The 13,600-nt window shown below is 31.0% G+C and overlaps 2 protein-coding genes across 5 annotated transcripts in view; one reads left to right on the plus strand and one right to left on the minus strand.

The window, feature by feature from the left end:
• LOC143071135 (uncharacterized) overlaps nucleotides 1-13,600 on the minus strand; it is a 67,717-nt gene that overhangs the window by 38,090 nt on the left and 16,027 nt on the right. The window contains exons 4-5 of one of the 3 annotated variants that reach the window (XM_076245269.1): nucleotides 11,627-11,693; nucleotides 10,217-11,108 (exon numbers count right to left, since the gene is read on the minus strand). The exons of 1 other annotated variant lie outside the window; for it this stretch is intronic. In XM_076245269.1, the coding sequence (XP_076101384.1) occupies nucleotides 10,333-11,108; nucleotides 11,627-11,693 (843 nt within the window). In that variant the 3' untranslated portion in view covers nucleotides 10,217-10,332. Of the gene's footprint in view, nucleotides 1-10,216; nucleotides 11,109-11,626; nucleotides 11,694-13,600 lie in introns of those variants that run through there. One more of the 3 variants, XM_076245266.1, reaches the window with a different exon arrangement.
• The window catches only part of LOC143071137 (phosphatidylinositol 3-kinase catalytic subunit type 3-like), an 86,694-nt gene that overhangs the window by 701 nt on the left and 72,393 nt on the right, over nucleotides 1-13,600 (plus strand). The window contains exons 2-4 of one of the 2 annotated variants that reach the window (XM_076245271.1): nucleotides 2,970-3,086; nucleotides 3,930-4,067; nucleotides 7,226-7,354. In XM_076245271.1, the coding sequence (XP_076101386.1) occupies nucleotides 3,042-3,086; nucleotides 3,930-4,067; nucleotides 7,226-7,354 (312 nt within the window). In that variant the 5' untranslated portion in view covers nucleotides 2,970-3,041. Of the gene's footprint in view, nucleotides 1-2,969; nucleotides 3,087-3,929; nucleotides 4,068-7,113; nucleotides 7,355-13,600 lie in introns of those variants that run through there. The other variant, XR_012976801.1, reaches the window with a different exon arrangement.

Here is a 13,600-nt window from a genome sequence, read left to right on the forward strand (position 1 = left end):
TGACTTTAAATACATTTTTTACACATTTCCCTTCTGTTTCTCGTGAATTTATCGTATATTGATTGATCTTTCCCTTACACTATATACGTTTCTTTTACAGTCCGGAAAAATCAGTATTACGAAATATTCTAAATAAATCTAACCTAGTGACGTCATTGTTGGAATGCCACACAGGGATATCCTTTATTCATTATAAAAACCAGTCACAGTATTTGTATACTAATTTAAAATCCGTATTTGTGAAATGTAAACCTAATGATGTGTGCTGTAGTGTAGATCATTCACACACCAACATGCAATGCTTTAATCTGAGTCTATAATCAGATAATTTGTAGATTAACTTTCGCGGTAAACTATGTAACATCCTTAGAGTATCAACAAAGAAAAAACAAATACATTTTTATTACAACATGCATGGTCATATCTTAGAACAAGTTCAATCTGCAAAATATTTAGGCATTACACTTTCTTCAGACCTCAAATGGAACAAACATATTCAACAATCAGCAGCAAAAGCAAACCAATCATTAGCATTCATCAGACGTAATCTAAAAATAAATTCTAAATTAGTTAAGGAAAGAGCATACCAAACAATAGTTAGACCAAAATTAGAATACTGCTGTACAGTTTGGGATCCATACACCTCAGAAAACATATATAAGTTGGAACAAGTACAAAGAAGAGCTGCAAGATATACTTGCAACAGATATCACAATACCAGCAGTGTATCTGAAATGATAGAACATCTAAAATGGCAATCCTTACAAGAACGCAGACTAAAAACCAGACTCCAAATGTTGCACAAAGTCATCAACAATGAAATTGCAATTCCATCGCAAGATATACTCATAAAAAGCCAGTCTAAAACAAGAACTACCCATCAACAGACATACAGACAACTTCAGTGTAATAAAGACACCTTTAAATTTTCTTTTTTCAGCCAAACAATCAAAGATTGGAACAAATTACCACCCGATATCTCAAACCAAACCACTACAGACAACTTTAAGGATGCACTCACTCATGAGGTGCTCCTTAAAACATACTCTCATCTGAACTAAATGTGCTTATTGTTTTTATCTTATAGTTATAAAAAAATATATATATAAAAAATGTAAAAATTGAAACTAAAAAAATTGTAAATTTCATAAATAAATAAAAGTAATAAAAAAAAATGAAATTAACTTAAAGCGACCTCATACAGGCATGCGCCGGAAAGTAATCCTCAAAAAGTTGATGGTATTCCGTAACTAAAGAAGAAGAAGAAGAAACAATGTCAATGGGGATACATGAGTTTGGGGAGAGAAACGACAGTTTTCATTGTTTCTGTAAAGTTCTGTTTTTAGAATCTTCCTCCTATTCAGGAGCACCTCCATTGATGAGTAATTATACACTAAAATCAAAGTAAATGTTTCTGAACACTTAAAATGTGACATTTAGTATATGATAAGTAGTCTTCTATATACAAACAATTTTGTGTACCAACATAATTATTGAAATGGTTAAAAAAAAATTAAAAAAATTAAATGTTGCTTTTTGTAGTTTATACCTATTGAGATTGGGGAGAGCAACTGCAGTTTTCATTCTTTCTGTAAAGTTATGTTTTTAGAATCTTTCTCCAATTTAGGAGCACCTCAATTGATGAGTAATAACCCACTAAAATGAAAGTTAATGTATCTGAACACTAAAAATGTCACATTAAGTATATATATGATAAGTAGTCATCAATTAAAAAATAATTTTGCATACCAAGTTACATAATTATTGTAATTTTTTTTTAAATATTGCTTTTTGTAGTTTAAAGCTATTTATTCATGAATTTTACAGATATATCAAAATGTGGGATCTGGAAACAAACTTCACACAGCTTATATCAATCATATTTGATTTTATAAGTACATGTATCCCTGTGATGAGAGTTGGAACTTTATCAATGGAAAATTAAGACTGAATAGATTTTTCAGTCCTCACTTTCTTGAGAATACTGTCACAAAAAATTGAGAATGCTCTTAGCCTGCCGTTCAGTTGTACATAATTAAAATTCTAAAATATAATGTAGTAGTTGTTAAATTCAATTGAATTTTAGATAATTAACTCCCAACTTTAATCAAATGTTTTGATTTAGAAGGTGCAGATCTCATTGGTCCAAATTGTCTCTATGATGAATTCTTGACTAAGGAAATGAAATAACAATAAACAACAATTAGTTTCATTATTGTTAGCCTTTCTATATGTTCTAGCTGTTCATTCTTTGTATGTAGACTATCAAAAGATACCCCCCTAAAAATTTAAACAATGGCCGTCTTTTCCCTCAGAGCTGTTCAGCTCTTTGATTATACATATTATGGTCAAATATCCAACATTTAAAAAAATGTTAAGTTCAGCATATCAAAGAACCTTTTAGAACTTAATATTTGATGAAATCAAAAATATTTATTTTAGGCCATTTGCACCTCAGTGTAGACTAAATTGAAAACAGGACTCAAAATCAAACATTTAAATACAGGTTTAGATTTAGCATATCAAAGAACATAAAAAGGGGGGTTTCAGGGTGAGGAAGGTTCCAACCCTGGGACCCTCACCCTCCACATTGGATCAACCACAGCAATGTGTCTTGTAAATGCAACTCATATACAACAACAAAAATTTCAATGAAATATTACAGTCTTAAAATGCGTCCTTAAAGTATCATAATCATTAATAAAAATAATAATTCCCAATTAAACATGTTATAGGGAAAAGAACTGAATTTGTTATGAGTTCAAAGAGAGTTCTAGTTATTTTATTTAATGAAAAGCACACTTTAGATATATAAATAGACATGATATCTCAAGTTTTTGAAAATATTCTTTTTCATATATGAACTCATTTCCAAGAAATTGTTATAAATTGCTTATACTAAATGTTTTAATCATAGGCAAGTGTATGATGAAACACAAAATAATTCATGTTATATATTTATATTTTAGGGTGGCCAGGAATGCTGATTAAAGAGAGCTACTCTGGCGAGACAACAACTGTTTATAGAGAGATTAGTCAGCATGGTAAAGGCTGTGACCAGAGAAAGTGGGAATAGGAAGAAAAAGGTAATTAATTAATCACTGTAATATTTTATTTAAAAAAACAAGATTGTCAGGGAAAACTTATAACATTGAGAATGGAAATGTGGAATGTGTCAAAGAGACAACAACCCGACTAAAAAGCAGACAACATTTTTAACTTTGCTTTTATAGTTATGCCCTGAGAATTTTAGGGTTTCTAAATTCTATAGCAAAGCAAAGATTAACATGTTTGTTAAGGGCATAAAATTGACCGCTTTGGTATATAATATACCACTCTAGAATTAATCTTTTAGTATCCTTACATTGATATATGGCTTTCTTTGCCCACAGATTATTACGTTTTGTATGATTTTTCAGTCATAGAAATATAAGTCACAAATATGATACTGTGGATAAATTTATTTTTGGGTGTATCGATTTTCGAGAATTGCTATAAACTTGCATATTCGTGGATATTTGGTTTCATGGTTTTGCCAATTTTTGTTTACAAAGCCTTTTGAAAACATGCTATTCGTTGAACAATTGAATTCGTGGTTCAAATCTGCACACGAAACACACTAAAATTGGTATCAAACAAATTATAATCAATCCAAAGTATATCACTCTAAAATTAAACTTTTAATATCCAACATCAAACATTGATCGTATATGGTTTTGTTGAGAAAAAAAATAATTGCATAAATGAACAGTGATGATTGTAATTATTATATAACAGTTTTAACATGTATAAATATACTGTTATTATTATATAAAAGTTTTTACGTACATAAATATACTGTAATTATTATATAAAAGTTTTTACGTAGATACATTTACTGTAAGTAATATATTACAGTTTTAACATATATACATGTACCAACATTTTAGATAGAAAGACTTCGAGCCTTACTGCAAGATCCTGAAGTAACCAAAATAAACTTTGCCAGTTTTGATGATTTGCCTCTACCCTTAGATCCCAATGTTAAAGTGAATGGTATCTGTGTTGAAAAGGCTACAATATTAAAGGTGAGAAATCTTTTAAAATCAGTGCACTTTTAATTAGAAAATAAACATATATAAATCAGAATGTGAACAACAGAGTTGGCAAAGTATACCTAGTCCTCAATGGTCATCAACTTTGCACTTTATTTGTCCTTTTTAACATGCTTGATGTGAGCGTCACTGTTAAGTCTTTTCAATACCAATTGATAAAATTGAGGAAGGAATTTTACAGTGAGTTGACTGTTAGTGTTGCTCTCCACCAATTGCAATTCATTCAAAATTTTGACCAAATAATTTTGACCAAATTGCAATTTGTTTTATAAAATCAAATTGTTCAACTGGTCAGAAATTTGAACCAACTGCTGTAGAAAACCACAGCCAAGTCATGAAAGTGCAAGGTGATAAAATAAAACATACTTACAATCCTATAAGACTTGTACTCCACTTTAATGATGTTGTGACAAAATTAGTTTATCAGTTTGTATAGTTATATTATATTCATTTCCATGCTGAAGGGGAACTGTTTATTTTGAATTGCTATTAAATTGTCCAAACTAAGCTTTCATATAGTTTTTCTTTCTAAAAGTATTCTATATTTATAAGAATCAGACATTATGTGAATTAAAACATTTCATATTCAGTAAAATATGTGTAAAATTGCAATATATGTTTGTAGGAAGTTTCCATGGGGGAGATAATGACTTTTCTTTCAAAAAGTCTTTATTCAAAAGAATAATATTTTAGGTTATCTCCCCTGAAAACTTATCAATAGCATATTGTTATTTCACACATATTTTACTGAATTTATGATGTTTTATTTAAAATGATATCTGATTCTTATAAATATAGAATACTTTTAGAAAGAAAAACTATATGAAAGCTTAGTTTGGACAATTTTATAGCAATTCAAAATAAACAGTTCCTCTTCAGCATGGAAATGACTATAATATAACTATACAAACTGATAAACTAATTTTGTCACATCATTAAAGTGGAGTTAAAGTCTTATAGGATTGTAAGTATGTTTTATTTTATCACCTTGCACTTTCACATTTTGACTGAACAATTTGTTCAATATTCTGACCAGTTGAACAATTTGGTTTGTTTAAAAAACAAATTGCAATTTGGTCAAAATTTTGAATGGGTTGCAATTGGTGGAGAGCAACACTAACAGTCAACTCACTGTAAGCTAACTTTAGATGTAAGCACTTGTCCATTTGAAAAGTTAACTGATGGTGACATCTAAATGTCTATTATTTGTCAACTTTAATTTGTTTACTTGCTGTCTGATTTACTTTTCCCTACAGACCATCATTACTCAAATTAATAGATTTCATGTTGAACAATGCTGAAAGGCTTACCATTAATGGGGCTCGTGGGTCTAAATTGATTTTTTTTCTTAATACAGGATTTCGCTATATTTTTTTATAAATGAACTTTATTTGAATCTTAATAAAAAAATTAAATTAAAAAATGGGGTCACCGTTCATTTACGCTCACAATCTGCCTTCGAAAGAAGCACACATTTTGTATAGGTACTTTTTTTCTGTTGAAATAATAGAGGTAATACTTATTTTAATGCCAAATTATTTTTTACTCAATTTCACGGTCCATTGAACATTAAAAATTATAGTTCGAGTGGGGCATCCATGACTTTGGACACATTCTTCTTGCTTTGAATGATTTTTGTACCATATGATAAAGTAACAATTAAAAAATAGATAAATAAGATTTGTAATGAAAACAAAACAAATTTTCTGAAATTTTTATACCCTCAAGCCTCCTGAAGGGCATATGAAACAGTTCCAGGAAAGGTAATGATGTTGCTAATATACCACTAAAAATGCTTTTTTTCTCCAAAATCCTGAAACTTTGTTTAGTATTAATCATTTCAAAAGAACTGTTGTACATATGAAGAGCATATTTATTTTAAGAAGATTTTCATAATGTTTCTACAAAAATTTGCTTGTTTATATAGGAATCGCAAAAAAAATTTTGAGTTGTATAATGGTATCATGTCGTCGTCGTCGGAAGACACATTTAGTTTCCGGACAATAACTTTTGATTTAGTAAATGGAATAATTAATGGATCACTAAATTTTTTTACCAGAAAGTTCAATACCACGAAAGGGAGGTTGGGATTGATTTTGGTGATTATGGTACCAATAGTTTAGGAATTAGGGGCCAAAAAGGGCCCAAAATAAGCATTTTTGTAGTTTTCAAATAATAACTTGTGTTTTAGTGTATGAATCTCTCTGAAATTATACCACAAGTTTCCATACCATGAAGGGATGGATAGTTATGACTTTTAGGGGTTATGGCTAAAATGTTTTGGAATTAGGGGCAAAAAAAGGGAAAAAACTAGGTTTTCCAGACAATAACTTTCGATTTAGTGAATGGATCACTAATTTTTTTTACCAGAATGTTCAATACCACAAAAGAAAGGTTGGAATTGATTTTTGGGGTTATGGTCCAAATATTTTGGAATTAGGGGCAAAAAAAGGGGAAACAAGGTTTTACTGGTCAAATTAAGACAATTTAAAAGCAGTGTAAGGGAGGTAATTAAAAAACAGTTAACATACAATGTTTGGTATGTTCAGATTTACCTCCCTTACACTACTTGTAAATAGTGTATAAAGAAAAGTCAGATTTCGGACTTATTGCCAAAAAAAAGGGGGTTGTAGTTGTTATTTTTTTGCCCCAAGTATCTCAAATTCCAAATTTTTGGAAAGTTTGAAGAAGAAATCTTTGATTGCACAATATTGCATAATAGATTTGTAAGATTTTGACATTTGTTTTGATCACAATCCAAATTCAGAGCTGTATCAAGCTTGAATGTTGTGTCCCAACTTGCCCCAACTGTACAGGGTTGCCCTCTGCGGTCGTATAATGCTGTGCCCTGCAGAGCACCTGGTTATCTGTTGAAATAAAAAAGTAAGGTTTATCTATCCAAACGATAGAAATATCCCAAAAACAGAAATTTTGAAGGTATATTTTTTATTACATATTAGAATTGCTATGGGGAAAAACAGCTTGTATGCAAATGTTTGTAATAAAATCATCATGGGTTTGAACTGTATTGTATGTCCTTAAGACCCAATTACAAAATATATAAGTGTTACATATACAGAGATTGGGATTAATGTGTAATTTCTTGTACAACTATAAACAATATTTTACAGAGCGCTTTGATGCCATGTAGACTGACTTTTAAAACAAGTACAGGAAGTGAATACGTGACGATGTTTAAACATGGTGATGATTTACGTCAGGATCAACTTATACTACAGATTATAACTCTGATGGATAAGGTCAGTGATACCTAGATAGTTGAACTTTTGTAGGGATTTAAAAATAGTACCTTACTGATTTTATGTTGTTATGTGCCAGATGAACCTTGTAACAATGACTGATGTTTAAGCTTAATATTGGCTACAAGTATCTATAACTTTAGTTAATATCACAAGTATATATATATCAGGGAAAAAAATTAACGGTCACCCAGTCGCCAATGGCGACCAGAAATTGACCTGAGCGATCTTTTTACTCAGTTGTGGTAGACCAGGTGGCGATTTGAAAACAAGTACTTGACTGACTGAAATCCTCCATTTACCATGACTCCAAGTACTGGCTACTTCACGGACAAAAATTTAAATTCAAAAAGAAAAATCTTTTTAAAATGTATAGCATCAAAGTCGCGGTCGCGATAAACAAGGATGTCAAATCAGTGGTTACCTTTGACTAAATATAGTTCATGTTAATTCAGGTCACTGATTGGTCGTCTACAGTTTACAAAAAAATAGAAAATCAGAGAAAATATCAAGTTCATGACAACACTTTTGAAATACGTGAAATAGTCTTGAGAAAAAAGGAGGGTCATTTGTTTACAAAGTACGTAGTTTAATACGCAAAATGAATCGATCAAGATATTTAATAAATTAGATTATTATAGAAATAAAATGAAATATTTCATCTATCATCTACATGTATTCCAGAACAGAGAATTCTTTAGTTGTCTTTAAAAAAATATGTAAAAAAATCTAGTACACTGGACATGAAGATTCCCATTTTGCAAATGATTTTTTTGGGGTACGATTGCTTTCAAGCAATCTGTAGACTTAACGGTGGCTCAGAGAATTGCCCTCACGTCAATCGTTTTATTCTAAACATTAAGGAACATCTCAGATTCTTATGATTGTCTTGCTTTAAAAGGTAAAAACAAACAAAGGGATTGAACTTAAACAACTTTCCTATAATGTTCTTTTCATAATCTTCATGTTTGATAATTCTTCTCTTGACTTATATGCGTGTTTTAAACAACACGGAAAATCAGAATTAAGCAGTATTTATATTTAGTATTTTTATAAATTTAGAAACACGTCAGAGGGAATTCCCAGTTTTGATGAAATGCTAGAGTTCTCTGAATTCCAACAAGTCTATTTCTGTCATTTAAGAACTGAAGTGGAGTTTTTCTTATATGTTACCGTTATGAAACTGATATTTGAGATTGTACTTCCATAAAGAAATAGAGAACCATCTAGGTCGTTTAATAAACATTTAATATACGTTCTTGCTCCAGGGTTTGTTTTGGAAATTATGCGCATGCGTATAGTTTTCTTAACTAAAAGGGGTTTTAGATTGAATGGTTGCTCTGGATTCTCCACTCAATTAATTAATTTATAACTCATGGGATCTTATCTATGTATGTCTGTTATTGAAGGTTATTGTTGTTGCATAATTTTAAATCATATGCATCATTTAAATTAAAATAAATGTAATCCTCATCGTAGAACACCCCTTCAGGCGAAATGGAGTCTTCCGTATTATCGTTTCGAGTTGTCTCCCTTCCGGAAGTAACTTCCGTGAATTCTGAATCAAAACAACACGTCGACTATTAGCTCGTTCTGTCAATAAACGTCGTATTATATTAAAAACGATCGCATTTTAAACCGATAAATGTGTACGGAAAGGAGTCATGATCACTGACCCAAAGGAAATTAAATATTTAAAGAGTTAGGAATGGGGTTCCTCCTAGAATTAACGTAGGAGAATAGGTGATAAGATACGAAGTAAAATACCTTGTCTCAGTCTGAGGCTCAGTGACTGCTGTGGAAAGAAAACTTGGAATTGATAGTACAAAAATAAAACATAGGCCTGATAACATTGTTCATACACTTTTATCCGTGATTGGCTATTTTGTAACTATTTTAAATGTGCAGTTGAATTAGTTTTGAAAATAATATTATCCAGCTACATGTATACAAGTGTCAATGAAACAACGGCAATCGTATCCCTCAGAGCAATCTGCTCTTTGATTTTTTAATGAAATTTGATTGAAGTCAACAACAGAAATAAGAAAAAAAAAACATTTTCCCAGGCATCTAAATCACCTCCAGGTTTGCTCAGAATGCAGGATTTTGAGTCTAAAATTTCAAAATTTTCAAGGGGGGGCATGCCCCCAAACCCCCCTAGGAAATGCAGCCTGCTTTGCAGGATTCAACAGTGATAGTAAAATTATGTGGGCTACTGACTTTTTGTCTGGGCTAACTGATTTTCAAGTCTAGTAGCCAAGCTGGCTACTGGCCTTTATAAGTTAATTTTGACCCCTGTATATATATTAGAATTAAAAGACGGCCATATTATACAATTTGGAAGATATTCTGCAGACTCAAAGGGCTTAACAGAAGGTGCATCAAACTGTTAATCAGAAAAAAAAACTTTCTTATTTTGTTAAACAAAAGCTTCATACATAAGGATAAAAATCCAGCAGACTTGAAAACATCATGAATGTAAAAGAGTACATTTTGGGCAATTTTATCAAAATCATGAATCTTATAGCCTATGCTCAACAAAAGACTATAAGCTATTGAACTTATATATCTTGCCTTTTATTAATTTAATCAGATATACTTTCTTTGCTCTTGTTCTACTCCCCCTGTTCAAACAGTGTTACGTCCTGTATTACAATTTACTATGATATTTAAGTGACTCAATGTTATTTAACAGTAAAATGTATAGTGATTTAGAAAGGGCTTATACAGGTAACTGTAATGAGGAACCTAAAAAAAAAAGAAAAAAAGGTACATGTTTTCTCAATGGCTTTGTCATTATTATTTTAACTTTCTTACTGGTATTCTAACTCAGATACCAGTTAAGATAAAATATAAATAGTGTATAGTTTATATTTATTCTCTCACAAGCTCTTTCACATTTACTATAATACCTTGCAGTAAATAGTTCATTGGGATGAAACTAATGAAAAATTGTTATTTAATTTTTAATCCTAGTATCAGCATTCATTAAACACTTTTATTGAGTCATTAGTAATGATCAGTTTCCTTTGTACAGGATTATAACTTATTCCCCGAAATTCTCTGAACGATGTCAGTCCCTTTGTAGTAACCTGTTTATACTTCTTTCCATCAGATGACACATGTTGTACTGATCCATCTTCACATATCACATACACACTGCCATCTTGTAGTGTGGTCACATCAAAGGGCTGTGATGATAACTTCACTTTGGTAATCTTGTTATTAGAGTGACTGTAATGGTACAGGAAATGACTTTCATTTGTGTAAAATACACTATCACCAGAACCACACAGTCTGCTAGGATTCCAACCAACAGTATCAATGGTCTTCTCCACCTTCTCTGTCTGAGGATCTATAATCAACAATCTTCTCTTACAGCCTACTACTAACTTGTTGTTTATAGTTGTGATGCCCCATCCCTGTGAAGATAATTGTATTGATTTCACTTTCTGTCTATTATTTATGTTCCATATGTCTATTCTGTCATAGCTAAGCAGTGTAACAGCTACTGTAAAGTTGTTGACTAAAGTTATATCCCATGGCATACTCTGTAGTTGTATTGTACCAACATGTGAACCATCTGGATTATAAATATCTATTGAATAACTACCCGTTTTGATAAAGGCCACATGTCCATCATTTGTTATCACAGCTTTGCTATATGAAAAGAATGTACTGCAAGATACTGTAGTAAATTCATGAATCTGATAGAAGATATCTTGTCCTAGTTTGTAGGACTTCCTTTGCTGTCCTATAGATAGAAAATAAATGAAAATTTAAAAAACAATTTAGGCAGGGAAGTTCATAAATTAGTAAGGATATACATATGGTATTTCACAATATTTGTAATTTTAAAACAAATTTAAATAAAATTAAATAAAATGATTTGATCAAACTTTAACCATTATAATTCACACTTGGAGATCAATTAAACAATTTATTGTACACCAACATAATTTGTATGATTTCTTGACGAAATTTGTACTATAAAATTTGTATGGTTCTAGTAATATAGTGTAGATGTACTTTAAACACTTCTAATGTTGAAATAAACATGGTTTCTATACATTATTTTGTAATTAAACATTAAATTACTTAATATTGATATACTAATTACTGATTTATAAATCATGCTAGTTACTTTTTAAACACTTAGCTCTTAAAAAATGGTAGACATTTTACATTTTGGGATTTCTTTTTATTGAAAATACATTGGTATTTATTAACTATTATATAAACATCTAGAATAATATGTGTGACACCACTTACTTTGGATATCAGGGTTTTCCCTTTGACATGTACAAGTTACACCTTTTTCAGCATAATAGAGTAATTTCTGAAAATAAAACAAATTTATAAGTCTAAAAGTTGCATTGAAATTAGAGGCAATTAAACTATTTATTTCTTATGCATGTGATTTTATACTGATATTATCAAGTAATATTAAATGCATGTTTGTCACACACTTAAACTTGGAATATTGTTGATGTAATTAAGTTCTACCATCACCCTCTTTCCATAGTTTTCATTTTGGCTGTCTGTCTGTCCATTAACAATAACTTCCTGTGAATGGGTAGGAGGCCATTGACATTTTGAACAGTTGTAATGTATAATATGTAGACCTGCAAATCATTCATTTTCTTTGAGTCTGTGACTATTGCAGCTCTACATAAGGATAGTGATTCTACAGCAGCAACAGCAGCGTTAGCTAACTTCTTAAAAGCTTTATATTTTAGAAGGTGGAAGACTTGAATGCATCATACTTTGTATACAGATGATTCATGTTACAAAGTTTCTGTCAGTCACATGTCCAATGTCCTTGACCTCATTTTCATGGTTCTGTGACTACTTGAAAAAAAAGTTAAGATTTTTTGTAATGTTAAATTCTCTCTTATTATAGGTAATAGGATAACTATATTTGGTATTAACTTAGCCATTATTAGCTGTATTTGGTAAAACTTTAAGGAATTTTTGGTTCTCAATGCTCTTCAACTTAGTACTTTATTTGGCCTTTTAAACATTTTTTTATTCGAGCATCACTGATGAGTCTTATGTAGATGAAATGCGCGTCTTGCAAAATATAAAATTTTAATCCTGTATCTTTGATGAGATTATTTTAATGGTTCAGTGGTTATAGTAAATATTTTGTGTTTTGGTCTGTTTCTCATATACTGTATGCAATCTGTCTACTATATTTATACCCCACGCAACGAAGTTGTGGAGGGTATAATGTTTTTGACCCGTCCGTCCGTCAGTCCGTCCGTCCGTCAGTCCGTCAGTCCTGTTTCTTGTCATCGCAACTCCTCTCAAACCACACAACAGAATTTCACGAAACCTTTTCAGATAATAAGGACATACTATGTAGTTGTGCATATCGACGGGAAATTGTGTTTCAATTTTTTTTCTAGGAGTTACGCCCCTTTGAACTTATTTACTTTAATGTACTACTGCAACAGTTTGTCATCGCAACTCCTCTCAAACCACACAACAGAATTTCAAGAAACCTTTTCAGATAATAAGGACATACTATGTAGTTGTGCATATCGACGGGAAATTGCGATTCAATTTTTTTTCTAGGAGTTACGCCCCTTTGAACTTATTTACTTTAATGTACTACTGCAACAGTTTGTCATCGCAACTCCTCTCAAACCACACAACAGAATTTCATGAAACTTTGTAGATAATAAGGACATACTATGTAGATGTGCATGCATATCAACAGGAAATTACGGTTCAATTTTTTTTCTAGGAGTTATGCCCCTTTGAACTTATTTGCTTCAATGTACTTCTGCAACAGTTTGTCATCTCAACTCCTCTGAAAACACACAACAGAATTTCATGAAATTTTGTAGATAATAAGGACATACTATGTATATTGACAGGAAATTATTATTCAATATTTTTTCTTATACAATTTTTTTTTCTTATACTTATTTAATTTCTCCAATGACAATGTGGGGACGTGGGGTATGTGAGCGTGCTCACTAAGGTTCTTTAATTGGTGTATGTAATGATTGTAAGGTGTACATGTCTAACTTGTAGGTGTCATCTGATATTGACCTTATTTTCATGGTTCAAGGGTCAAAGTTCAGTTTTTGAGTTTTGGTCTTTTTTCCTGATACTATATGCAATCTAGGTCAACTACACTTGGTGTATGGAAATATTTTATGATCTATATGTCAGTCGCACAGGTTTTATTTGACCATGACCTCATTTTCATGGTCCATTGCTCAGTGTTAAGTT

The sequence above is a fragment of the Mytilus galloprovincialis genome, chromosome 4, assembly GCF_965363235.1.
Source record: "Mytilus galloprovincialis chromosome 4, xbMytGall1.hap1.1, whole genome shotgun sequence".
NCBI lineage: Eukaryota > Metazoa > Mollusca > Bivalvia > Mytilida > Mytilidae > Mytilus > Mytilus galloprovincialis.